This window comes from Magnolia sinica, chromosome 18 (genome assembly GCF_029962835.1).
Source record: "Magnolia sinica isolate HGM2019 chromosome 18, MsV1, whole genome shotgun sequence".
Lineage (NCBI taxonomy): Eukaryota > Viridiplantae > Streptophyta > Magnoliopsida > Magnoliales > Magnoliaceae > Magnolia > Magnolia sinica.
Window position 1 is genome coordinate 1512863 of NC_080590.1, and position 27231 is coordinate 1540093.

A 27231-nucleotide genomic window follows, 5' to 3' on the forward strand; every position below is an offset into this window, starting at 1 on the left:
TACGAAAAAATGGATGGACGGTGTGGATAAGACCCATACATCAAGGTGGCCACTTAAAGCTCCTGCCTGTTCCTGCTGGAGACCGGCGAGGGTAGGACGCAATCCGCGTCCGCTTATTGTTTGGTGTGGTCCTCTTGGGCTTTAGATCTGCCTCATTTTTTCAGCACATTCCTTAAAATAATCAGAGAATAGGGATGGACGGCGTGGATAAACCAATACATCACAGTGGGCCGGCCCACAGGACTGCCCGTCTGGGGCCAGAGACGGGCAGGGTAGGACGATATCCGCGTCTTAGCACTTGATAGGTTCGGAACTCCACACACGTGGGAACTTGCCCATCAACACGCAGGAAAGTGTGCTAATATAGAACACGTCCGAGAAGGCTATACTCCTTGACGCTGCCTGATTTTCAAGGCAGAGATCTAATATTCGAGAGTTTAATGCTCTGATCTCACACATGTTCCATGTTGACACGCGTGTGAAAATTGCAGCCCACGAAGTCTGGAACCGCGTTTCTTTCATCCACCGTGACAAATTTCGTTCTCGGAAATTTCTTCCGAGATTTTCAAATTTTGAGGTTTTGTCAATGTCAAGTATTATCGATAAAATCGCAGGAAAATAAGGTAATTAAAAACATATTTATTTGAATTCCTAAATAAAGTTAAAACTTAAATATCTATTTAGATGATAAATGCTCCAGTGTTTACAAAGCACTATTGCAAAGGGTTTGGACAATCCACGCCATTGATCTAGACTAAGGTTAGGTAGAGCTCATCTTCCACAGGCTACCACGCAGAGATCACACCTATTTGATAACTATTAACTATTTGAGGAAGCGGATTGCATCCTTCTCATGCTTTGATGATAAGTTGTTTGGGCAGAGCTCAATGGGTCCACCATAATGTAAGGGTTTTAGCCACGCTGTTAATCCCTATTATCAAATCATTTTACGTTATGAGTAAGAAAAAGAAGCAGGGTCAAAGCTCCATTAGACCACACCAAAGGAATGTGCGGTGGCAATGACATTCACCAGTGAAACCTTTTTAAGGGGCACTGTAATGTTTTTTTACTATCCAACCAATTTATAAATTCATCCAGACATGGATGAAGTGAAAACACAAATATCAGCTTGTTTTGAAACTTCTACTACTCCTAAGAAGCTTTTAACGGTGGAAGTTCAATTCCCACTTTATGGTCCACTTAAGTTTGGTCCTAGCTGATTTTTGGGTTCACACCCTAAAATGATCATTAAATATGAATGGACAGCGTGGATAAAACCCTTACATCACAGTGGACCCCACAGAGCTCTGTCCGGATTACCCTCCGGCGGGGCGGGACGCAGTCCGCTTCCGCGATTTGATTAGTGGTTTTTAATACAGAAGTTTTAGATTGTATTTTTAACAAAATACGTTAAATCAACCATCTGATGGGATATTGACTAATTTCGCGGATTTTATAACGTCGCGATAATATCGTTTTGAATTTGTCGCGATATTTACGGCATATTTTCAAAATCTCGGCGGTATTTGTTACACTCCATCCATCTCTTTCTCGGCCCTCCCGTTTTCTTCCCTCGCCTTCTCCCACCTTCTCTCCTTTCTTCGACGAATTGCCCTGAAAAAAGGAAAAAGAAAAAAGAAAAAACCCTAGAAAGACATATCAGGAGAAGAAGAAGCGGAAAATGATGCTGAGAGTTGCAGGAAGGAGACTCTCTTCTCTCTCATGGAGGCCGAATCCAACCGCCTCCACTACCTTCTTCCTCTCTGGGAATCCCGTGAACGGAGAATCCGCTACTGTCGATTCCAGATCCACGTCCTCCACTATCGAGTTCTCCCCCCAATCTCCGTTTCGCGTACCGATCAGAGGTTAGGGCTGTCTTCTTCGTCGATTTTTAGGGTTTCTTCATTTATTCCCTTTTCTTTCAGTATATATTTGATTGGATTCCTAGATCATAAGATAAATTCTATCCTCCTTTTCCTTTCGTTGATCATTTATGGAATTAGGGTTCTTTTTATTCATTTGAATGGGAGAAGGAATCGGTTGGAGATGATTGTGATAGCTTCCGATGAGGATTGGATTTATATGAAGATCGAGTGTGGCCTTTCCCTCATAACGTCTTTTTTTCCCCTTTGTAATCTGTAAAAGACCGGTGCTTTTGATCTGAGTTTTAGATTCACTATTCGAGGCTGGTGTATGATGATGTGGTAAGCCTACACACACCTCTATATGGGGACGTTAGAGCTGTGCATCATGTGGGCCCCATCACTTAGATTACCTTGTCCATGAATCAGGTATTTAACTCATCAGGTGGACAGTACCTGTATCAACACGATGGGCGGTTTAAAACAATTGCTGATGGTCAGCATTCCTTAAACACGTGTGCTCCAAACAGCAAGCGGATTGTCCTTATTTTCAAGATAGACATGTACACAGGGCCCGCCTGGTGTACGGCTCAGATGTCTTATGCATGCAAGGGTTAGCTTGTGGGGTCAGATGTAGAGGTGTTTGTGGCTCAGGGGTCATTTGGATGGTGGTAAATGGGGCAAGTAGCAAATCATTTACCACTTGTGTTTGGATGCTCTAATTTGCTAGTAAATCATTTACTACTTGTAAATGATTTACTAGCAAACCCCCCTTCTCATTTACCAGCAAAAAGGTGAGTTTCATTTACTAGTAAATGAGGAGATGGCAACAGCTCTATTTTTTTGAGTGAAAGCCTATAAAGCAGATTTCATTTACCATTTACAGGCTATCCAAACACTCTGAATGATTTACTAGTAAATCATTTACAACTTTAAGCCAAACAGACAGGCTGTAAATCATTTACAGCCTTTAAGTGATTTACTAGTAAGTCATTTACAACGTAAACCATTTACCACCATCCAAACGACCCCTTAGACAACCTCATTAGTATGTTCTGTTGACGGACATGAAAACTGGAGATGATGTTTTCTTCCCAACAACATGTTTTTTAAAAGCATGATGAACTTTAAAGTTTTGGGAAAATAAAACCACGTCTGTAACATTCTTTAACAATTTATTGGTTTGGTTTGAAGATTTCAATGTGATTGTTGACTATTGGTTGAGTTTATCTGATATATCTAATGTTGTCTGTTTCTTTTTCCTTATATGTTCTTCGAATTGTTTCTATGCAGATGTTTATAATATTTTGTAGTTGTGCCTTCTTGGTATTTTGGAATGTTGGCTAATGATACAGATAATTCTGTAGTTATAAAGTTTTTATAGTGAATTCTATAGAGTTTTTTAATAATGAAATTATGTTGAGTATCACAGTATGGTTTTGAAATTTAGGGTACTATAATTTTTGGATGTCCCTTGTGAAGCTTGGCAAGTAGGATGCTTTCTAGTGAACCTCATTGAGTGTATTGTCTCAAAAGAAAGCTCATAGCCATTTAGGTGATGTGTGGCCATTAGCTTGATGGATTGTGTTTCGTGTTCTTATTAGTGAAGTAATTCTGTTCAGTGTTCATGTTAAATAAAGCGCTGGAACAAAGATTTGACGAAGATGATGGAGATCATTTGATCTTTCAACTACTTGAGTCTAAATGACCTTTCCATAATTTTAAGATCCTCTAATGTGCACCCCTTCATTTTATTAACGATTGAATATTAGCTAGTTTTGTGGAAGTGTAGGTTTTCATATCATGTACTTTATTGCTTTCTCACAATGTAATCATAATTGTTATCGTATTATGAATCGTATTGCAAATCATAAGATTATTCCAATTTTCTTAAAAATATCATTAAAAAATAAAATAAAATTGTAAATAGATTAGGAAAAACACACATCAATCATTCATTTTCTCATGAATATGCACCAAGATACAATACTAATCATGATATTATCATGTGATGAACTGTATACAAAGTATTTGTAAGCGTATGAATGTGTCATAATCAAGTTCAAAACACCACCCTTTGTGGATGTACATGTATTCATTTGTAGAATTCAAAAAGAAAAACCCTTCGCCCATTTACATGTATTCATTGCTACAATTCAAAAGGAAAACAGAATGTTAAAAAAATCTTCAGCCTAGCTTCAACACCTATCCTTGGCCCTTTTGTCGGCCATCTACGTCAGCACCATCATTCTCATCATCACTAATATTAATATCAATGTTAACACCATCATTTTCTTCAGAATTTGAGGTGGAAACAAATTCATCTTTCTCCTCCCCCCACTTTTGTTTTTTCCCTTTGCTCTATAAAACAAGTTATGCTTATCAGTTTGTCATAACCAGATAACACGATTAAGCGTAAGTATACAAGAGTACAAGACTAGACCTACAAAATGGTGTATGCTTACTACATTGTCCATGTCGTTGTGAATTACAGCCTACACCTTCATCACCCTCTAACGCCTCAACAAAACACTCACCCGTAGCCATCTAGTCATTATCTATAGGAAGGTGGGATTCTTCTTGTCAATGATCTACTCATCATCGGATTCCATATTTGATAAGCACATTGGATTAAGCCCTTAATGCCCATGGATTGCCAAAAGTGTACATCAGCTAAGACTGTTACTACACACATGTGCCTTTCCATTGGGGCTTGGAAAAATGGCTCGTGTCCTATTCCTTTGAGGTAAACATTGACCTCAAACCGATCCTATGCTCATGTATGCTCTGCAGTGTCAAATAACATGTAGCAAATTGTGTCATGGCCAGTCTAGTCTACTCGCCTTATATATATATATTTGCATCAAATTTAAAATCCAACGATGCTTGTAGATGTGCACAGTTATAGCCCTTGCCTTCACTATTCTCCACATGAACTTGCAATTTACCGATGTCTGTTTTTTATTTTTTTTATTTTTTATAAAAGCAACTGAAACTTCATTAAGAGAAAAAAGGGGAAACAACAAAAGGAAAGAGACAAGAGGAAACAAAAGAGAAGAAAGGAAAGGAAAAGGGGCAACATTGCTGAGATAGCAGATAACCCCTAGCAACCTAGAAAGGTAAAATCAGAACATCTTAGGTTGTTTACATTAGAAGCCTATTCAATCACCAGCTTCTTAACCCTACATCCGACCACCGAAGTCGACAAGGAAACGTCATTGAAGCAACGATTGTTCCTTTCCTCCCAGATAGCCCACCAGATTGTAATGATGGCCGTGCACCACATGATAGACTTGACCTTCCCAAGATTGAGCCCATTCCAAGAAGATAGCTGAGGGGCGACCGATCCAGGGTTGCACCAGGACACCGAAAACTTCTGACAGAAGTCGGTTCGAACCTTAGACATAAAAGAGCAGTGAACCAGTAGATGGTTGACCGATTCAGCCTCTCCCTCATACAACACAGACAAATATTCACTATCTGCATGCCCCTCTTAATCAGATTATCAACTGTTAGGATTCTGTTGCGACCAGCTAGCCAAGCGAAGCACATAAACTTAGGAGGGATGGGATATTTCCAGATGAACGGAGAGGCCGCATGCACGAGAGGAAGCACAGGGTGCGAAGCTGAATATAGAGACTTAATAGAGAAAAGACCTGACTTCTTTAACTGCTAAATAAGCCTATCAGGATGATTATTGTGGGGAGTAGATCTAAGGATGTACTCCATGAGGGCTTTAAACTCCATGGCTTCGCTGTCGTCTAGATTTCTAGAGGTTCTGATGTCCCAAACAATGTGGGCAGACAAGACGGAATAGTAGTTGATGATAGAGATTTCTTTGTTCGGGGACAGGCGGTAGATCTGCGGATATTGAAACTTGAGGGGCCTCTCTTCAATCCACAAGTCTTCCCAAAATCGAATTGAGGCGCCATTGCCCAACTCGAAGCAGGTATTCTGAATGACTGGATCTTTCGCTTTAAGAATCCCTTTCCATATATGGGAAGCCTTATAGTATGACGAATCTTTAGGCCACCAATCCCCATTAGACGAGCCGTATTTTCCTCTGATAATTAACGCCCACAGGGCTTCCTTTTTCGTGGCCAGTCTCCAGACCCATTTAGCTAATAACGCAGAGTTCATCAATTTCAGGTTCTTGACATTAGCCCCGCCTTCCTTAAAATTCCTACAGACTTCGGACCAGTCTAGTAAGTGAAATTTCTTCTGGTTATCGGTATCGAACCATAGAAAATCTCTTCTAATTTTATCAATAGCCTTGAACACCTGTCCGGGACACTGGAATAGGGACATAAAATAGAGCGGGAGGCTCGACAGGGCAGATTTAATGAGCGTCAGGCGACAGCCCAAGGATAGGTAGCGGCATTTCCAAGTGGCGAGGAACTTATGGAACTTGGAGATGATCGTGTCCCACATGAATTTTGGTGGCCGGCCTACAACAAGGGGGAGACCCACGAAGGAGGAGGGGAAAGAACCGACCTGACAACCAAGGGCATCAGCGAAGACCTGCAACAAAGGAGAGGGGACATGGATACCCAACAGTTTGGATTTGGACACGTTGATCCTCAAACCAGAAACCGCTTCGAAGCATTGCAGGGTAATAAGGTGGTTGTCGATGCAATCCGCTGATGCTTCCGAGAAGATGAGAGTGTCGTCCGCAAATTGGATGTTAGTAAGGGGATTGGGGAGACTGGGCACTGCGATACCACGCAATAGGCCATGCTCCTGCCCTCTGGAAATCATTATCGACAGTGCCTCCGCAACAATCAGGAACCGGAGAGGGGAGAGAGGATCTCCCTGACGCAGGCCTCTGGAACTTTTGAAGAATCCTTTAGGGGATTCGTTAAGAATTATAGAGAAGTGAGCGGAGCTGATACAGGCTGCAATCCACCTTCTCCACCTGGCCCCAAAGCCCATCTAACGAAGCATATAGAGTAGGAAATCCCAGTCGACGTGATCATATGCCTTGGCTACATCCAGCTTACAGAAAATGCCCTTAGATTTAGCCCTGTGACAAGAATGGAGGACTTTATTCGCGATCAGCACGCCATCCGTGATCTGCCTACCCCAGGGTGTCCCAAATCAGTTACGTATCGGCCGTAACGGCCGATACGTAATGGTAACAGTGGGACCCGTTACGCTGGCCGATGTCCCGATTTTGTACCCGTAACGGCCGTTACTGACCCGTAACGGCTATTACAGGCCTTGAAAAAAAAAAAAACTTACCTTTTTCCTTTCTTTTCTTCTCTTTCTTCTTCTTCTTCTCGGACAGCTGCGGCCCTGCTGCGGCTGCGGTTGCAGCCTTCGTCGTCTTCCTCTTCTTCTTCTTCTCTCTCCCTCTATTCTTGCCCTCTTCATTATTATTAACGTTGACAGTTACCGAAACGGATTGGCTGGTGTATCACACACCAGCTATATAGCTGGTGTAGATACGTGTCGTGCGAAGACGAGCGCTGACGCTCCTCGAGCTCCGAGTTGTACGAACGGTTCAAAGGAGATCAAAGTTATATGGGCTCCACAATGATGTATTTATCATATCTACACCGTTCATCTATTTTTAAATATCATTTTAGAGCATTACCCAAAAAATGAATCGCATCCAAAGATCGTCTGGACCACACCAAAAATAGTAGCGGAGATGATGATTTTCACCGTTAAACAATTCGTAGGCCCACCATAACATTTATTTTCCATCCAATCTGTTCATAAGGTCAAAAAGTCCTGAATGAAGAGGAAAAACAAATTTCATATTGATCCAAAAGTTCTGTGATCCCAAAAAGGGTTTCAATGGTAGACGTTCAATCCCCCACTGCTTTTTGCAGTGTGGTCCACTTGATAATTAGATCTGTATTATTTTTCGTGTCAAGCCTTGAGACAAGCTTGTCAAATGAATGGACGGTTTAGATATAACACATACCTCATGATCAGACCCACAGGACCTGCTTGCGTGAAATGAATGGACTGCATGCGAGTTATGCAGCACGCTGCACATTTTATTAAATTGTACACGTGCCACATGGGCCCCACCATGATGTATATATTTTATCCATGCCGTCCATCTATTTTGCCGGTTGTGATTCAAAAAATTAGGAAGATCCAAATCTCAGGTGGACCACAGCATAGGAAACAATGGTTATAGAACGCTCACCATTAAAAATGTCTTAGGGTCCACTATAATGTTTATTTTCCATCTAACCTGTTAATAGGGTCACACTGACGTGGATGAAGGGAAAACACACATGTCAGCTTGATCTAAAACTTTTGTAGCCCCAATAAATTTTTAATGATAGTCGTTTAATTATTGTTGTTTCTTATGGTACGGTCCACCTGAGCTTTGGATCTGCCTCATTTTTGGGCTCATGCCCTAAAATTATTTGGCAAAATGGATGGATGGTGTGGATATAACACATTCATCACGAGTAGGGTCCAAAAAACTTTGACACTTGTGTGCTACACTTCACAATCCGAGTTCTACCTAATTCTACCTAATTCGGGGCCTTAAAAAATTGTACACTAGACATGTATTAACTTAAAATTTACCAATTAAATTATGGACTGTAATTGCTAACTCAAAATGCCAAAATCAAGTTGTTTGAATAGTTTTAATTGTTAATTTGTGGACGCTTATTTTTTAAAGCAGGGCCTTTTGATTTTTTTTTTTCATGATTCACTATCCAATAAATGTCCACCAATTCACAAGTGGGATGATGCCAATAAATTGCATGAATTTGAGGCTGATTTGGGGCATGAATTGGTCCTCCAAGTCAGCCCCAAATTGGCAACGCGATCTACCTGAATTTAATTTCATTTTTTTTAAAGAACTATTGGGAGAAAGATATTAAATTGTTAAGTATATAAATTAGATATTTAGAAAATTAAATATATAAATTTTGTAGTCAAATTCAGGTTGCCTGGTCCAAAAATTAATCAGACAGTTCGATACAACTTCTCACCAAAGAGTGGACCGTTACACCACCATAAACATGTTCCAATTTATAAATGAATGCATATTTGGAATGCTTAGAATATTCCAGATTTAATCCATATTTTTTTGGCAAAATTTTTTTTTGCGCCGTTTCGGGCCGTTATGCCCCTGTATCGCCGTTACGCCCCTGCATCTGTATCGGTTTTGAAGGGCACCGTTACGCCAACTGATACCGATACGGGATACCTTGGCCTACTCTTTATAAAAGCATTTTGGTTTCTCAAGATCAACTTGCTGATGACTTTCGAAAGCCGAGATGAAAGAATTTTGGGTGGAATTTTGTACGGGCTCCCAATCAAACTGATCGGTCTAAACTCTGAGAAAGAAGAAGCTCTAGCCACCTTAGGGATGAGAGAGATAAATGATGCACCCAGCCCCTTCGATAACTTTCCTCTGGAATGGAACTCCTGGACAAAAAGGAGGAGGTCATGGCGAACCGACTCCCAGAAGGCCTGAAAGAATCTAGTTGGAAATCCGTCTGGGCCTGGAGATTTATCCCCTCCCAAGGCATCGACCGCAGCTTTGCTCTCCTCCTCAGTAAACTAAGCTTCCAAAAGCTCATTATCGGTCGAATTCAGGGTCTGGAAGGGGGCGTTGTCCAATCGCGGTCTCACCCAATGCTCAGCCGATAGAAGATTCTTGAAATGGGTGATGGCAAGGTCCTCGATCTCTCTTTTATCATCAACTCTACTCCCGTTGTCGAAGATGCTGAGAATAGCCTTCGATCGAGTGTGCATGTTGGCCATGTTAGGGAAGAACTTAGTATTCTTATCGCCCTCTGCAATCCATCTCGCTCTGGATTTAATTTTCCACGAAGCTTCTTCTTACAGGGCTATATTGGAGAGAATCTGAATTATGGCGATCCGCCTGGAGAGAGATTCAAGCGACAAAGGGCTAACTTTTGCCGCCGAATCAATACGCTGGAGTTTGTCCTGCAGCGCGGCTACTTCAGCTTCTCTATTCATAACCTCCTGCTAGCGCCACTCCTTCACTTTGGATTTAAGGAGCCTGAGTTTGCACATAATTTTGTGGCCAGCAAAGCCCTCTACCTGGAAGTTGGACCACCACTCCTTAATCTTCTGCTGCAGATCATCAGACTGAAGCCACGAAGAGTTAAACCTGAAAGGTTTCGGGCCCCAGTTATCGTCAACCACTGAGAGGAAGATCGGGCAATGATCGGAAGTAGTTCTTGGCAATGCAACTTGCTGGACAGAGCAGAAAACCTCGACCCATTTAGGGGAGAGAAGGAATCTATCCAAATGGGATAGAATAGGTGAAGCACAACCATTGGTCTAGGTGAACCTGGCTCCTGAGAGTGGCAGGTCTATGAATTGTTGAAGTTGGATCCACTCCGAGAACTGAAGCATTGCGGGAGACGGTCTTCTTCTTCTGGAGTGATCTTCCACAAAGCAGGTGGCATTGAAGTCCCCTACCACACAGGAAGGCCCTAAAAAGGCATTGGCGAGCCTGAGTTAACTCTTCCCATAAACGACCGAAATAAGACAGAAAAGGGGAAAACTTATCTTGAAGTTTAACTGTGACCGAATAAGACCCCCTAGATGATCCTAGGAGCTCCCATTTAGATGATTTCCAAGCAACCAGGACACCTCTCGAAGTTCCCACCTCATCCAAGGAGAACCACTTAGCATCATTTGCACCCCACAAAGTGGCCAGCAGGCTATCCTTAAATCTAGAGACCTTAGTCTCCTGGAAGCACACAACGTCAGGATTCTTTCGAGATATCGTCACTTTAATCACACTCCTTTTATGTTTGGAGCCGACCCTCCTAACATTCCAAGAGATAATCTTCATTGGGCGACCATGCTTCCCCGGTTGCCCTGCCTCCTGGAGGAGACTTTAGAAGCTGAAATGAGCCCTGGGCTGGCTTCAAGTCGTTGGAGCTCGCGGATGCTGGATAATCCGGGTAGGTGTTTAACTGGCGATATGCACCTTTCTATCAGCTTGCCTCTGTTTTCTATGCACTGGAATAAAGCCACATAATCTTCCAGCCGATTGCCGAAGCACAGACCGAGAGATCTCCCCACCTTTCCCATAGCCTCTTTAATCCACTTTTTGTTCTGAAGCTTGAAAATTAGATCCGCTCTCTCTGTTCCCAAGGGCGAAGCTTGAAGCGGAGGATCGGCTATCATCTGGAGAGGCTCTGCCAATAGAACTTCACCTGTGATATTATCATCAAACAACGTGATGGGACCCAAGTCCATGACGTCGGCAGAGGGGGATCGAGAAAGGGAAAGGGAGGGAGGAGAGGACGGGTGAGATTGATACTCAGATAAGTTGCCGAGGGACGAATCTCTCCCTACCGAATCGTCGTCTGAATCCGAGAAAGGATTAGGATGAGAAGAGCGGATGGGAGGTAGGGCAAGGTTTGGAGTTTTCCAGATCGGAGCGGGGGATTTAGAGAGGTAGGTAGGGACAGAGGATGGATGGTTGGAGATGTTGGGAGTGAAGGCAGGAAGCGATGAGCAAAGGGATGAGGGCCGAGCATCAGATAGAATAGGAAAATTGACAGTCAAGGGTATTGGAGCCGGGGTCGGGTCCAGACCCAAACTCGGGTCGCACGTGAGAACGGAATTCAACTTCTCAGCTACATGCCCCACATGTGTTGCTAGATGTCCCGCATGGGATAACACACGTCTAGCATAGCGTGATGGAGACGCCCGACTTCCAGCGGGAGATGACACGAGTCCTACATGACGTGAGGGAGAGGGAGGCGCCAGCTGAGAATTGAAAGCTTCTAACGAGGCAGGACTGCTAGCCACTCGGACCTGAGGATACGACGATGATTCTCCCGGATAAACGGGCCTTTTTCTGTACATAGACCCCGAAGCCCGAGCCCTCTTGCCACGCGTCTCCTGATGAGAAGTAGATATCAGAGAGCGAGGTGCTCGATGTGAAGTGTCAGCAAGAGAAGGCGGCCGTGATGGTTCCAGCGCTCCACGTGTCTCGGAGCGATCAGAACTGCAGGCCTGACGACGTTTTTCAACAGCGCCACTGACAGGCTCTCGCAACGGAGGTCCGTGGGAGTATGGGACTTATGCTCGCTCATCAATGGAGGACGGGTTGGTCTCTGGCGGTGCTGGCGGAGGGCCTTCTCTAATGCGCCTGAGATCGCCCCACCTAGGAAACTGATCGTCCAGCGATTACTTGATCATTGGGAATTCTAGAGGCCGATCGTCAATAATGACCTTCACCGAGGAGGGTTGCAGGGTACCTTTCTTCCTCCGAACTCGGATTCTGATGACCCCGACCTCCTCCCCCAACTTCGTCTTCGGATCCACTTCAAGATAGGAGCCGAGATAAGCCGCAACAACATTGAAGAATTCGTCGAACCAGAGCTCCAACGGGATGCCCCAAATCTGGAACCAGACGTCCTCCATACCAAAGATGGAAAAGTCCTCTCACTTCATGACTCTTGCTACTGGTCCTCCTGAACGTTGGTGACCAACCATTAGCAACATCTCCGGGTTGACTCCCGGACAGACCTTAACCCATAACTCATTGAAGCCCAGCGGTTTAATTTGGTAGTTTCTTGGTGGAAGCCAGTCCCTCACTTGAGAAATGGAGGCCCCTTCCTTACAGAGAATAACAATGGAATCCTTGAGATTTTCGCTGGCTAGATGAAAGTGTGCCATGTTGATCACAATGGGTACATGCAGTTTAGAAGAGGGGGAGACGAAAGGAATAGGGTGGGGGTTTGAGATGGGAGGAACGGCGGCGCAAGTAGGACAGCTTGATGTGGGCGGGTTGGGGATTTGATGAAGGTGGGCCTCCTTAAATCTAGTCGCCTCCGACGATTGAGGAGGGGAAGGTGAGGGTGAGGTTGAGGGAGGCGGAGGGAGGGTCTGGGGTTTCGGCCGATAGGCTTTAATGGCGGCAGGTTGAGACTTATGGATCTGGGCAAAGGTGGGACTGAACCTCGCCCTTTGGACCAGCAATGGGCATCCAACGAACTTAAAGCCGTGCAACATACCAACAGCACGAGCTAACTCGTCCTCAGAAGACATTCGAACCAGGGCGAAGCCTCTGTACGCACCTGAATCCCGATCGCGCGGCATGATCACATCCATTACCGCTCCGGCGCGCCCAAAAATTCGTTCTATATTGATCGGGAGCCACCCCTTCGGAAATCCTTTGACAAACAAGGTCGGATAGTCAACTCGATTCCTTGCCGAAAGAGGTTCCGAAGAAACTTTCTAATGAGGAACTACAATCCAACCAATATCATTCTGGACAGCAGGTTCCGCCTCAGCCCGGCAGAGTCTCCAGGCGGGACATTATTCCGACCAATACTGGCTGAGGCTGGAGCATGGCCGATTGATTTCCCGGAATCGTCGGTGGAGGAGTCCCCCCAACGACGAGCACACGCGCCGCTTTTCGTCGCTGTCGTCATTCACCGCATTTCGTCCTTGTCGTTGTCTATAAGCATATGACCTATGCAATGGGCTGCACATGGTAACCGATGTCTGTAAGCATATGATCTATGCAATGGGCTGCACATGGTAACCAAAATAACTTATTTATCTTCTCTATCAACATTTGACCTGTTTTATCCCTAGCTATATGTACCACATCCTCCTCATGACATCATCAATGACCGCCTCAAATAATACTAAGAAATTGTTGGCATTCTTGAAAATGTTGGATGTATCAACAAATTTTTAAAAAATAGCACTTGGACTATTGACAAAAAAGTTAGTAATAGACCAAATCACCAAATCCATCCACCTGTCTGAAATTATAGTACATCCTGTTTTGCACATTCTTCTGTATAAATTGTTGGCATTCTTGAAAATGTCTAATATATCAACAAATTAAAAAGAAGTACCACTTAGACTATTAACATAAAAGTTAGTAATAGACTATTCACGCAATTCATCCACCCATCTGACATGGTCGTACATCCTGTTTTTGCACATTCGTTCTTATACATCTCAAATGCTTTCTCTATGTTTTCAACCCCATCTTCAAAAAATTGTTTCTCACTTCATGATGGGTGGGAAGCATTGCCCCAATTCAAATGTAACAACAGCTTACATCATTGGTGCAAAGAAAGTGCTCTTCACAAGATTGAATGGCAGAGCATTCTTCCTAGAGGAAGCAAGCAATAGAAAGACGAACATGATCTCTCTCTTTTTTCCAACTACTATTTAGAGTCACTTATGGTTTTCCTTTTCTCCCACTCTCTTTCCCAACAAAATCATCCATAATCCTCTTCCTTTTTCCCCAACTAATCAAATATTCCACGTAATGTATGATTAGAACTCTTATGGCCTCATACATGGCATCTTCTTGTTGTTTCTTGTGACCACAATTCATGTCCAACAATTTCTTAGAACTTCTCCGCTACTGGTGCTACATCATCACCTACTCTTGAACACGCCGATGTGTTCTTGTTTGTTCGAGCGAGGCAATGTTTTATTTGAAATATACTTCCCCTATGGCTCTTCCCATAAAAGTTTCATTTGAGGTGATGGTTAGTATTTTCATCCACTTTCTGCAATAATCCCATGTAGTATATCATTAGACTTCGTCACCATCTTCAAGAACAATCAATAGAATCGTAGGGTAAAGACGAAAATAAAACCTAGAGACAAATTTTAGAAAAATAATAATTATTTAACCCTAAAAATAAGTGCACGAATCTTTAAAATTCTTCAAAAGAATCTTTAATAAAGAAAATGCAAAGAAAAAGACAAAAATACTGAATAATTTTCAACTCACATATCCTAAAACGAGAACAAAGGAAAGAAAAGAATCTATTAGTATTTTTTGTGTTTTTTTTTTTAAAATTTAAAAAACTTATTTTCATGTAGAATTTCAATGGAAAAATCGATTTTTGATTCTGTAGTCTGATAAAAAAGATATGTTCAAATCTCTTCTCTAAGCTTTAAAAACTCCAAAACTCCTCTCTTAAAAGAAACAAAAGTTGGCTTTTTTCTTTTAATATGGGTGGGCCTTACAAGTCTTTTATAAACAAAGGGTAAAAAAAAAAACAAAAAGTAAATAAAAAATGATTTTTCACCATTTTTTTGGTGAATTGCACGCCCTATTGAATTGTACGATATGACTGGATCATTTGATTCACAATTTGGATCGTACAATTCAGATACATATCACGCAATGCAGTTGTACCTGCAATTTGGGTGTACAAATCATACAATTCAGTTGTACTTGTGATTTGTACAATTTGGATTGTACACCCCTGTGATACAATCTGAGTCATGATTCATATCGTGAATTGTACAATTCAAATAATACTGCTTTCTCAAGGTGATCATGTACCATACTTGTCAAGTGATCAACTGAGAGATCTTTTGACCACAATTTCTTTTTTTTTCTTTTTTTTTTTTTAAAATTTTTTATTTAAAAGCAATTCAAGGTCATTTACTCTTTTGATCTCCTGATCAATTTTCTTTAGGTTATCCAATTTTAATTCGATCCTCAATAGCATAACCTCATCATGTAGGAATTGTTGCTCTTAGTAGTAGTTTTTTTTTTTTTGCCATGTTTCTTGTGAAGATGACTTCGCCATGTGGGTGTTACCTCCAAAAGTGGGCATTTTATCCATAACTACATCAGGCTTCCCCAAATGGCTTTTTTATGCCCTTCTTTTACCTCTGTGATCCTTATCCAAGCCTGGGTTACCTCCACCGTGCCCAGCTGTTGTGCCAGAGACTGTAGAGACAATACCATGGCTGCTGGAATTACTCACTCAATATTATAAAGGTAATAGTAGTAACAAATTAAGTCAATGGGACCATAGCAAGTTTGTTCTATGACCTTAATCAGCCTATACACAGGGGTGCTGTTCTTGTCAACTGTGAATCCTAATTCCCCACCCAACTTTATGCATGAATCATTCAAGTTGAAAGGGACTTGTGAGTTTGGTGAATGGCAGTGGTATTGTTTCTGTCGGTATGTGACTAAAAAATGTTTTAAAAAACCATTTATTGCTAACCTAAAGGTTTATAATGCGACTTCTTCCAAACAATACATTTAGTCATCGGTGCAATATTTTTTATTTTTTATTTGAAAGATGACTTGAATTAAAGAGCGAAATAAAACAAAGGAGAACGGAATCTGCTGAGGAGGCAGAAACCATTAATCCTCAAGGAAAAGAAAATCTACATTGATCCCATCCATATGGGAAACCCATTCAGCAACCATGCACTTTACCAGGGAAGACAGAAAGTGGGGGGGCTTTGATTTGTTTTTAAAACACCTATTGTTCCTCTCAGTCCAAACAGCCCACCAAGTAGCCATTATTGCCATTCACCAGACCCGGGTCTTTTGTTTTCCTATTCCTATGCCATGCCATGCCTTAAGGAGCGTGTCCACGTCTTTAGGAAAGCACCAATAGACCTTGAAGTAGAGGAGGATGTTTGCCCAGATAGAATAAGTATACGGACAATGGATTTGAAGATGATTCACCGTTTCTTTTGCAGCAAGGCAAAAAATGCAAACATTGGGGAGGATCAGTCCTCTTTTCCGGAGATTATCCACCGTGAGGATCCTATTGTTTCTGGCCAGCCAACCAAACACATGCACCTTTGGAGGGACGTCGTACTTCCAAAAAGAATGAGGGCGTTGAGGGTAGGAGACTCCGCTGGTGGAGGAGAGGAGCTTGAAGAGAGACTTCACAGAGAAGAGAGATGATTTTTCTGCTTTCCAAATGATACTATCCTCCTGAGTCTGGATAGGATGAATATGATGAATGCATTCCAGGAGATCCACAAGTTCGTTAATTTCCCAATCCTCTAGATTTCTTCTACTTTGAATATTCCAAACCATTTTGTCAGCTTCCATAGAGTAGTTGTCAGAGATGAAGCTATTTTTCTTCGTTGCTAGCCGGAAGACGGGAGAATCTGTCTTTCAACGGGGATTCTCCTACCCAAATGTCTGTCCAGAAATGAACAGATCTCCCCTTCCCACTTCAAAACCAGTACCCTGCACAGCCACTTCTTTCATACGGCAGATACCTTTCCAGATTGAAGAGGCCCTATGTAATGAAGACTCGCTTGTCCACCATCCTCCAACGGATCTCCCGTATTTACCTTTGATAATTTTATTCCACAGGCATTCTTTTCGTTGCCAAGCCTCCAAATCCACTTACCTAAAAGAGCCTAATTCATCAGCTTTAAATCTTTTATACCAGCTCCGCCATCCTCTATCTGCGTGCATACCTGCTTCTACTTCATAAGAGAGTTTCTTCTTGTCTTCCTTTCCCTGCCATAGGAACTTGCATCTAAGGGCATCAATGGATTTGAGAACCGCAACTGGGCATTGAAAAACCGACATGAAATAGGTGGGCAGATTGGGGAGCGCTGCTTTGATCAGCGGGAGACGACCCCCACTGGATAGATAGCGAGTTTTCCAACTAGCTAGACGGTGATGGAATCTCTGAATGACTCTGTCCCATTGGTGATTCTTTGGTTTACCTACACACAAAGGGAGGCCGACAAAGGATGTCGGGAACGACCCGGAGGAACACCCCAGTAACTCTGCTGGCCAGCAACTGCTTCAAAGCATCTAATCGCAGTTCGTAGATTGGCCACATTTTGTAGTTGCTTCAGAGAAGATCAGAATGTCGTCCGCAAACTGAATGTGGGAAAGAGGAGCTTGAATTCCTTTCATTTGGATTCCCCTGAGGATTCCTTCCATCTGACCTTTGTGCAGCATCGTATAGAGAGCCTCGCCGACGATCAGAAAAAGGAAAGGGGATAAAGGGTCACCTTGTCTGAGACCATGCGTACTCTTGAAAAAAACTTTCGGGGCTCCATTTAGAAGGACTGAAAAATGGGCCGAACTGATGCACTCCTGAATCTATCTTCTCCATTTCAGATCGAAGCCCATGCGAGTCATCAAATACAGAAGGACTACCCATTCCACGTGATCGTATGCCTTCTCCATGTCCAAGTTACAGAAAATAAATTTCTTCTTAGATCGGTGGCAGGAATCAAGGCATTTGTTTGCAATGAGAGCTCCGTTGATGATCTGTTTGCTCGGGATGAAGGCGCATTGATTGGGGGCGATAACTGATCTTATCACTTTCTGCAGTCGATTGGCTAGCAGCTTGGCCAAGATCTTATACAAGCTACCAATGAGGCTCATGGGTCTGAATTCCTTGAATTCAGACGCTCCCGGGGACTTTGGGATCAAGGCCATGAAAGTCGCCCCGACGCTTTTCGATAATCTTCCTGTGGCATGGAATTCGTTGAAGAACTCCATCACTTCTTCTTAAAGCAAATCCTAAAAAACTTGAAAGAACAAAATGGGGTAGCCGTTAGGCCCGGGAGACTTGTCTCCACCTAGATCCATGACTGCCTTCTTTACTTCATCCAAAGTAAAGCTCACTTCCAGGAAATTAGCATCCTCAATGCTCAAACATTGAAGTGGAAGGTTATCTAGCTGAGGTTTGGACCAGTCATCTTTCTGCAGCAGGTCTTGGTAGAAGGATATAGCTTCATTTGTGATCGTATCTTTGTCCTCTGTTCGATCTTCGTTGATAACCATACTGCTGATGCAGTTAAACCTAGCGTGCATACTAGCAATGTTGTGGAAGTATCTCGTATTCCTATCCCCTTCTTTAATCTACTTTGCCCTAGCCTTTTGCTTCCACAACGTTTCTTGTTTAGGGACTTTAGCTGAGAGGGCTTGAATGAGTTGAATTCTTCTCGCTAGGCTATCTTTCAACATTGGACTGGTTTCTGCTTGGGCATCAATCTTCTGAATCTTCAGCGGGATCGAGTTGGACTCTTCTTCCGAGCACCGCCTTTCCTCCTTAGCCCACTGCTTGATTTTTTTCTTTCAACAATTTTAGCTTGGAGTGGATTCTGTAGCCCCCAAAGCCGTTTAAGTGCAACTCTTTCCACCACTCAGACACCTTTGCTTTGAAATCTGCAACATGAAGTCAGGAAATATCAAAACGGAATGACTTAGGACCCCAATCTTACTCCTCAGCAGATAAGATAAGGGGCCAGTGATCAGAAGTAGTCATGGGAAGGACTGACTGAGAGGAGGAAGGTAGGCGATCCAGCCACTCGGGAGAAACAATGAATTGGTCTAGCTTGGACAAGATGGGGGCGAGCCTCCCGTTCGTCCAGGTATAACGAGAGCCTAGAAGTGGGAGGTCAACCAGGCGGTTGCTGTTGATCCAGTCGAAGAAAGCGCTCATATGGGGTTTTGATTTGGTACCAGTCAAATTTTCCGCCGCGAACCTGATGTAGTTGAAGTCTCCAGCGAAACATATAGGCCCACTGAAACTTTGACTCACGGAAGATAGTTCTTTCCAGAAGTCTTCCCTGCAGTCGTTATTGTTAGGCCCATAGATTGAGCAGATGAGGAAGTCTGCCGCCATTGCACTGCTTCTCAAGGTAGCTGTGACGGAGTAGTTCCCAAAAGAACTGTTCCAGAGAGTCTAGAAAGCTGACCTCCACGCAATCAGGATGCCCCCAGAGTTGCCCGAGGCACCTTTTTCCCCCCAAATGATGTCTGAAGCCTTCCAGGTCGTTTTCATCAGACGATCATCTATCTCTTTCACTTTGGTTTCCTGAAGGCAGAGGATTTGAGGATTACATTTGTTGCAGGACTCCTTAATAAGCCTTCTTTTTTGCTTCGAACCTACCCCCCGCACGTTCCAAGAAACAATTTTCATGATTTAACTATACCTCCCCGCGAGCCCTCAGCACCGGCTTCATTCAATGCTATAGATTTGCTTCCCGACTTGATGACTTTCCTCTTCGTTTCCCTGTTTTTGCTTGCCCTTGAGGCTCGTTTTTGAGGGGTTCTGTTGGGGTCCAACGGCCTGCCTCTGCTCTCGACACATTGGAAGAGGGCTAGGAAGTCCTCCGGACAGTCACCGAACGACAACCCAAACAGCCTCCCGATGTGATTCATCGCATCACGAATCCATTTCTTCCTTTGAATCTTCTTGCTCAAGATCTCCCTCTGCTCTTCCTCTAACAGGGTAACTTGAGGGTTGCCATTTCTGACCTAGAGGGGCTCCGCAATAATAACATTAGCTCTTGCTAGGTCTTGGAACAAAGAAAGGAGGTTGATTTTCGAGTCGTCGAAGGATTAGGAGAGGCAATTTGATTTGAGGGTCACTGACGATGATGGAGATTGCTGGTGGGAGGATGAGTCGTCGTCGAACATTGGTTCTTCGGACGGGATGTCGAAGGGGGGATTAATTGTAGCTGGAGGTTCATATCTTCATGCGAGGCGAGCCCGATTGTTTTGGAGCTGCTCTGGACAGCGAGAATTCGCTCACGATCTGAGACTGCTGAGGACGAGGGAGAGATATGATCCTGAGAGGAGAGGGGATGGTTTGATATAGGACCCGGACGAGGTCTTCGGTTAAGATCAAAAGGTGAAGGCTCAGATTGAGTAGCAATCGTCGAAGCAATTTCCAAGGCTGTGGGCTCTAGGAAGGAATGAGGTTCCGTAACTGGTCCATACTCGAAACCAGGACGAAACGTAGCTTCGGAAAGGTCTGGGCGCTCGATCGGAATAGGTGGCTGAGAAGAGGCCGTTGGATTTTTGCCACGCGGTACGATGGTGTCGTCAACACCGCCACTCCTCTCGATGCTATTAACTGCGCCCACACGTGTTTCCGTATCGAGCCGCGAACCGTCATCGCCGATGGGCTCTATGGCTTGATATGTGCCACGTAGCTCTCTCAAGACATGCGCTTTGACCGGGCATGCGTCTCGAAGCCGGGAGGGAGAAAGAAGCTTGCCATGTGGTAATCTATCTGGCTGTCTCACAGCTGGGCGATTTCGAAAAACACCTACCTCACTGATATTCTCCGGTGATCTGCGGGCACACTGAAAAGACATGACATCCTCTTCCCTACCGGCAGTGAGATTTATGTTACACCGCCATAGGTCTCCCCAACGCGGAAGGGGGGAGTTTGGCTCTTCCCTTTGGATCGGAAGGTTAATAGATCTTTCTTCCATGATGATAGAGATGTGGTTAGGGAGAGGCATACCTTTCCTTCTACTGATACAAACTCTTATCACTCCCATTTCCACTCCCTGTTTTGTCTTTAGACCTAATTCCACAAACGAGCCGAGGCAAGATGCTACTGCGAGGAAGAACTCTTCATTCCACAGTTCGATAGGGACTCCCCAAACCAGGACCCAAACGTCCTCAGTTCTGAATGAGCTGAAATTATTCCAGGGTTTCACCTCCTTCACGGGCCCGTCCCTATGGATCGCAATTGCCATGAGTAAGGCCTCCAAGTTCACTCCCGGATCGCCTTTAACCCACACCTCGTTATAACCTATAGGACGTAGGCTAAAAGATCTAGCACGGATGTTAGCGCATTCGCCAATCCAGTCATTGATTTGGGATATGGTCGCCTCCTCGCGCGCCACAATCACCAGCGTTTTCGACAGAGTTGCCTTAGCTTTGAGAACCTCATCCTCGCTAACTCGGATATAGTTAGGAATCTTCTTGCCTTCGTCAGGTAGAGTATTCTCCCTCCCGAGAGTTGGTTCGGTCGGGCTAGGCGGCTGCTGGTAGTTTTGAGACGAGCAAACTAGGGCATCCCGATAAGATATAGGTTGAGAGCCTGGTATATTGATGGCCGGTTTTTTCTTATGAGATGTTATGGGGCCCTTTTGCGTATGGGTTTGATTTCTCTCTGGTCCGTACCTTACTCGCTGCACTAGGATTTTCTCTCCCTGGAAGCTCTGTCCATGTAGCATGGCTACAGCTCGAGTAAGCTCTACCTCAGAGCTCATTCTAATTAGGGCAAAGCCCCTGTAATCACCTGTCTTTTTGTCCCTGGGCATAATGACATCCATGACTGCCCCTGCTCTTCCAAAAACTCTTTCCAGGTTGAGAGGAAACCAACCTGATGGGTCTCCCTTTACGAATAGGGTTGGCAGAGGGTCGTATTTGTTCTTCTGCCTTCGGTCCCGGACTTTCCTTTCCACCTGAATCCATTCTTCTGTTTTCTTTCCTTGTTCGATCGCCCCAATTTTCCATCCTTCGGTCCCGTTGTTTGGTTGTTCCTTGTTTGTTGCAGATGGTTTTCATCCCGTTTGCCATGTTCGCCCTCACCCTCTAGAGCCAAACGCGCCATTTCCTGAGTCCTCGCCTTCGTTGGATTCATTGCCGTCACCGCCATATCTTCCTCGCCGTCGTTGCTAGTTAGATTTTCAATGCTAGTTAGCTGCACTACATTGGCTGCACAACAAAGAGTCTTTGACTCACTGGGAGGGGCGGTCGCCATTTTAAATTCAGGGATGCGTACAGAGTAGATGAGGTTTCTGCTAAAGGGTTAGAACTGAGGTTGGATTTGGAGATAGAATCGGATATCGGCAGAAGTGTGGGTGAGTTATGCCGTTCCTGTGGAGTGTTTTCCCCATCTTTACTCAACCTCAATGAGAAATGCCCTTGTCATAGATTGTTAATGTTTTGGGAGGCGTTTTGATTTGGGCTATGGCTCTAAGGAGAGATTTAATGGGACTTCAAGATGGAGGACCTTGAAAATCTCCTAAAAGTTTTTGAAGATATCCATCTACCTAGAAATGGAAGATAAACAATACAATTTCTGGAACCTCATGGTGGGTTCTTGCATCAAGCATTCTATAAAGTGATGTGCACATTCTTCTTCCCCTCCATGTGCCAAGGTTTGGAGATCGAATAGTCCTCCACTGGTTAAAAAAATCCTCAGATATGACTTGGCATCATCCGATGCCAAGTGTATCGGTTTTGGTCCAACACGAAATGAGTCACCAGATCGAAATGGGACCAAAACTTACTGAAATGGACCAATACAAGGCAAGTCACACCAGTTTCAGTACTTCTGGATTGTGGCCTACACAAGACTGGTTTCTTCCTTCCCAATATGTGCATTGTGTTAGCAAGATGGGATTTGGTTGACTGCATCTTCCTTCATTACGAAGCGGCTATGAAGGTTCCTCCACCTTCTATGGCAGAGATCTTCAATGGTTGGTCCTTTTTTTTTTTTTTTTTTCCTTTTAAAACATCGAGGGAAAGTGTTATTGCGGATCCTTCCTAGTGCCATGATGTGGGTATTTTGCATGAAAGAAATGGAAGAATCGTTGATGCTTGTGCGAATCATATCCCTTTGGCGGCATTGTCTGAGTTGTATTGGTTTTGGTCCAACATGAAATGAGTCACCATGTTGAAATGGGACCGAAACTGATTGGAACAGACCAATAAGAGGCGAATTATACTGGTTTCAGTCCCCTGGCAAGTTGCACTCCAAAATTGCTATTTAAATCCATGGGTCCTTGTGTTGAAGTGGGGCCTGCAAAAGAGGGTTTCTTCCACCTTTTGTGGCAGAGACTTCAGTGGGTGGTCTAGTGTTTTATTATTATTATTATTATTTTAAAGCATGGAAGGGGGAAGTGTTATGGAGGGCCCTCCCTAGTTCTTCATGTGGGCCATTTTGTGTTAAGGTAATGGAAGAATTGTTGATGCTTATGTGAATAGGCCCTTTGGTGGCCAAGTACATTACACATGCAAATTGGTCTAGTATGACCAAGATTTCAATTGTGTGAGAATCACCAAACCTCGAAGGTAATTGGCAAATGGTAAAATAGAGCGAGCTGCCAAAGTCTTCATCATCTCCTTCACAGTCTCCCCCACCTGTTGGTGGAAATTGAATGTCAACCAAAGTTCTAGGGAAATGTAAAAAAAACCCAAAGTTCTAGGGAATTCTGGTTTTGATCGGAATAGGTGGGGTTCCTAGAGATCATCTTGGTGAGTTTAAGATAGCTTTGTCAGATCAAGTTAAAGTCGATCATGCTAGCTTTGTAGAGCTTATGGATATTAAAGCAGTGGTAGCCCTCTTTAAAGCTGTTTTTTGTGTCTCCATATCAATGAGGGCGACTCTACAAATGCATTGGCCTTGATTTCTAGGAAGGTCTCCACGCCATGGAAGTACACTTCTATTGTTAAGGGTTGTGATTCAATGATGCTCGTTATGTGAGAGTGAGGAACACACCCATTCACTAGGTAGGTTACATGGTGAACGTGCAATGGACCATAATATTGTTGGTCTAAGTCGGGAAGTGGTTCTGGAGATTGGAATTGGAGGGCGCATTGTGGAAAGAAGTCATAGCCAACAAATATGCATGCCAAGATGAGGGTTGGTGGACGAGGAACTCAGCTTCTTGTAGAGCTTTTGCAATTTGGGAAGGGTTACTACCTGGAACTCGAGATTTATGGAGGGCATCGGGTTTTTGTTGCAATGAGGAGATGAAAGGATGTGTGGGTTGGAGAATCCCATTTGAAGGTTGTGTTCCCTAGAATCAGCCATCTATCCCTGGACGGCAATATTCTGATAGTTGGATGCTTCTCTCTTAGCGGTGAAGTAGTTGTTTGGTCTCCCCCATGTACAAGGCACCTGCTTGATGATGAGGTGGACGAGTTTTGTATCTCTACTTGGTCAGCTTCAATTGTGCTATCCTATGAGGGGGACCCGGATAGAATGGTTTGGTGAGTTGATAAGTCAGGCTGGCTTCCCAATTCACTCATTTTTCTATCTGTTTAGTGTATCAAGAAGGGATGATGGAGAGGGTGTCGGCCTTTGGGTGGTTAGTAGGTTGGAAGAAAGTCTTAACGGTTGATAACCTTCTCATGTTTTTTTTTTAATTTTTTTTTATATCACACACGCACACATATCCCCACGCACTCACGCTAGTGGAATTCACCTCCATGGGTACTCGAACCCTTGACCCAGTGTTGAAACTCCTAAGAGTCTACCACCCGAGTAAGAGTAAGGACCCAGAAGCAGTCTCATGTTTGTCTCATGTGCATGAAAAATGCTGAGATTGTTGACCATCTTTTCATGCATTGTTCCTTTTTGCTTAGCTGATGTGGGATAATATTACGAGGAACTTCAAAATGTCGTGGACTTCGCCAGAATCAATTGTGGGTTCTCCTAATGGCCTGGCACGAAGTGGGTTTCAGTAAGTTAAAGTCAATGGTTTGGAGGCTGTGTTTGCTAACAATTCTGTGGGTGATTTGGGAAGAGAGGATTGGGAGGTGCTTTAGAAGTGAGAGCAAAGTGGTGGAGATGGTGCCAAGGAGGGGAGTTATTTGTAATCTCTCTTTTCTTGGGCTGTTATCCTTTTTTCTGGGGGTTCCTGAATTCTTTTATAAATTTTGCAGTTCTCTCTCTCTCTCTCTCTCTCTCTCTCTCTCTCTCTCTCTCTCAAAATAATAATAATAATAATAATAAAAGCTTGAATGAGAAAAATGGGTGGTTCTAGGGGAAAAAAGTTTAACATTCCAAATTCAACATGCACGTGTGGCTCAATGAGTGTACTACCCTGATTTTCGTATACTGCATATTTACAATGCACGCTACCTGATGAATGGCCGGAATCTCCAAGACTGCCATCCTCCCAGATTTGTGTATGTGTTCCGACCCCTCACATGAGGGGCCCCTCATTGTCAATAGCATCATTAATGATTAGGATTCTTTGACCATGGAGCAAGTTAATTCAATAATGGTCGTTCCCATTATGATATGGGTCGTAATGCCTGTTACGGTAACAGTACCCACCATTACCGTTACATAACTGTTTTTGTATACCATGCTGTGGAGTTCAATTGCGTTTTGAGGTAACTGATTTATATAGTGGATTTGCTTGCGAGAGAGGATGGGTCCTGCTCTCTCGAGTCCCATTATCCATTGCCCTAATGGATAGTTTCACCTTTTGCCTTTTATGTTGATTAAAAAGGTATCATCAGTGCAAGTGTATCCTAGGTGAAAGAATTGATCTTCCTAGGATTGACTATTGATTAAGAAAAGGCTTCTTAGAATTGTAGTTGAGGAATGATTCAGACTTATTCTAATGAGATCAACATTTTCAGTTGTATGCCGTTCTAGTTAGCTTGCAGTGTCACTAACAAAGAGCTTTCGTATTAGATATGCATTTAACATTCTCGAGGAAAATGACAGTTGATGCTTTTCATCAAGCCCTTTTACCTGTTGTGAAACTTCATTACCTCATACTCTGGAAGCATGGCGTTATATAAGATTAGTATGGAGCCTTCTTCTGAAAGTAGAAGAAGAAGAAGAAGAAGAGACTGGACAGTTGGTGCTTTTCATCAATCTATTTTACTTGTGAAACTTTTGATGGCTCAAATATGCAATCATGGCTTTCAATCCACAAGCATATTGTAGAGTTTGATATCTTGTATGTTTCTCCCTGGTTATTTAATGTGCTGTAGAAATCACAGGTCTCTATATAATGGTTTCACATGCAGGGTTTGCTTCTCAAACGCTTGTTCCAAAACATGACATGGGGATCTCCGACATTCCTGCGACAGTGGTGGCTGTGAAGAACCCCAGCAACAAAATTGTCTACGATGAGTATAATCATGAGCGGTTCCCTCCTGGTGACCCCAGCAAGCGAGCTTTCGCATACTTTGTCTTGACCGGTGGGAGGTTTGTGTATGCCTCTTTGATCCGCCTGCTGGTTCTCAAGTTTGTGTTGAGCATGTCTGCTAGCAAGGATGTCCTTGCAATGGCCTCCCTTGAGGTCGACCTTTCCAGCATCGAGCCTGGAAGCACGGTGACTGTCAAATGGCGTGGGAAGCCTGTCTTCATTAGGCGCCGCACTGAGGACGATATCAAGTTGGCAAACAGCGTGGATGTGGCATCCCTGCGTGACCCACAGGAGGACTCCGTGAGGGTCAAGGACCCGGAGTGGCTAATTGTTGTCGGGGTCTGTACCCATCTGGGCTGCATCCCTTTACCCAACGCAGGAGACTATGGGGGTTGGTTTTGTCCATGCCATGGATCTCACTACGATGTTTCAGGCAGGATACGCAAGGGACCTGCACCATACAATCTAGAGGTCCCCACTTACAGCTTCTTGGATGAGAGCAAGCTATTGATTGGGTGATAATTGCATTCTATTCAGAAGAGAACTGGGTTTTGGATTTCATATTCTGTGCTAAGTGCAAGACCCTGCCTATTTTGTGACCAAATTTCATATGCTTTTTCTGTTTCACTTCTTTATTTTCTCCTGGATTTTGTGTAAGTGCCAGTGTTCTCTGGCCATGAATTCTGAATAATTCTGCTGGACATGGGGGGACATGTTTCTCATGGTTTTGGCCCTGTGGATGTCATTTAATAAGTTTCATGTATGCTCTACTAAAATGGAGAGTGGTTGACAGCCCGATGGAGTGAGATCATCCATCTAACAGGGGCCCAATTGTTTGGAATGATTAAGAAAACCACACCCACTTGCCTGTCTTAGCAATCAGTTCTGTAAATTTTTTATTCCTGCTAAATATCCACCGTTAGCATATTTAGCTCTTCATGGTTGGTTGCAAGGCATCTGATGAGACTCG

At 43.7% G+C, this 27231-nt stretch overlaps 1 protein-coding gene across 1 annotated transcript; it reads left to right on the forward strand.

The window, feature by feature from the left end:
• The first annotated feature begins 1571 nt into the window (after positions 1 to 1571).
• On the forward strand, positions 1572 to 26983 carry LOC131233845 (cytochrome b-c1 complex subunit Rieske-4, mitochondrial-like). The gene is made up of 2 exons (XM_058230659.1): positions 1572 to 1865; positions 26140 to 26983. Exons 1-2 carry the CDS (start codon positions 1682 to 1684, stop codon positions 26778 to 26780), a joined length of 825 nt encoding a protein of 274 aa, XP_058086642.1. The 5' UTR covers positions 1572 to 1681; the 3' UTR covers positions 26781 to 26983.
• Positions 26984 to 27231: the final 248 nt, after the last annotated feature.

What these genes read in the sequence shown, in the direction of transcription:
- LOC131233845 (XM_058230659.1), top strand. Translation starts at nt 1,682, where the DNA reads ATGATGCTGAGAGTTGCAGGAAGGAGACTCTCTTCTCTCTCATGGAGG. An exon ending in GTTTCGCGTACCGATCAGAG is followed by an intron (nt 1,866 to 26,139) that starts GTTAGGGCTGTC and finishes TTTCACATGCAG; the next exon opens with GGTTTGCTTCTCAAACGCTT.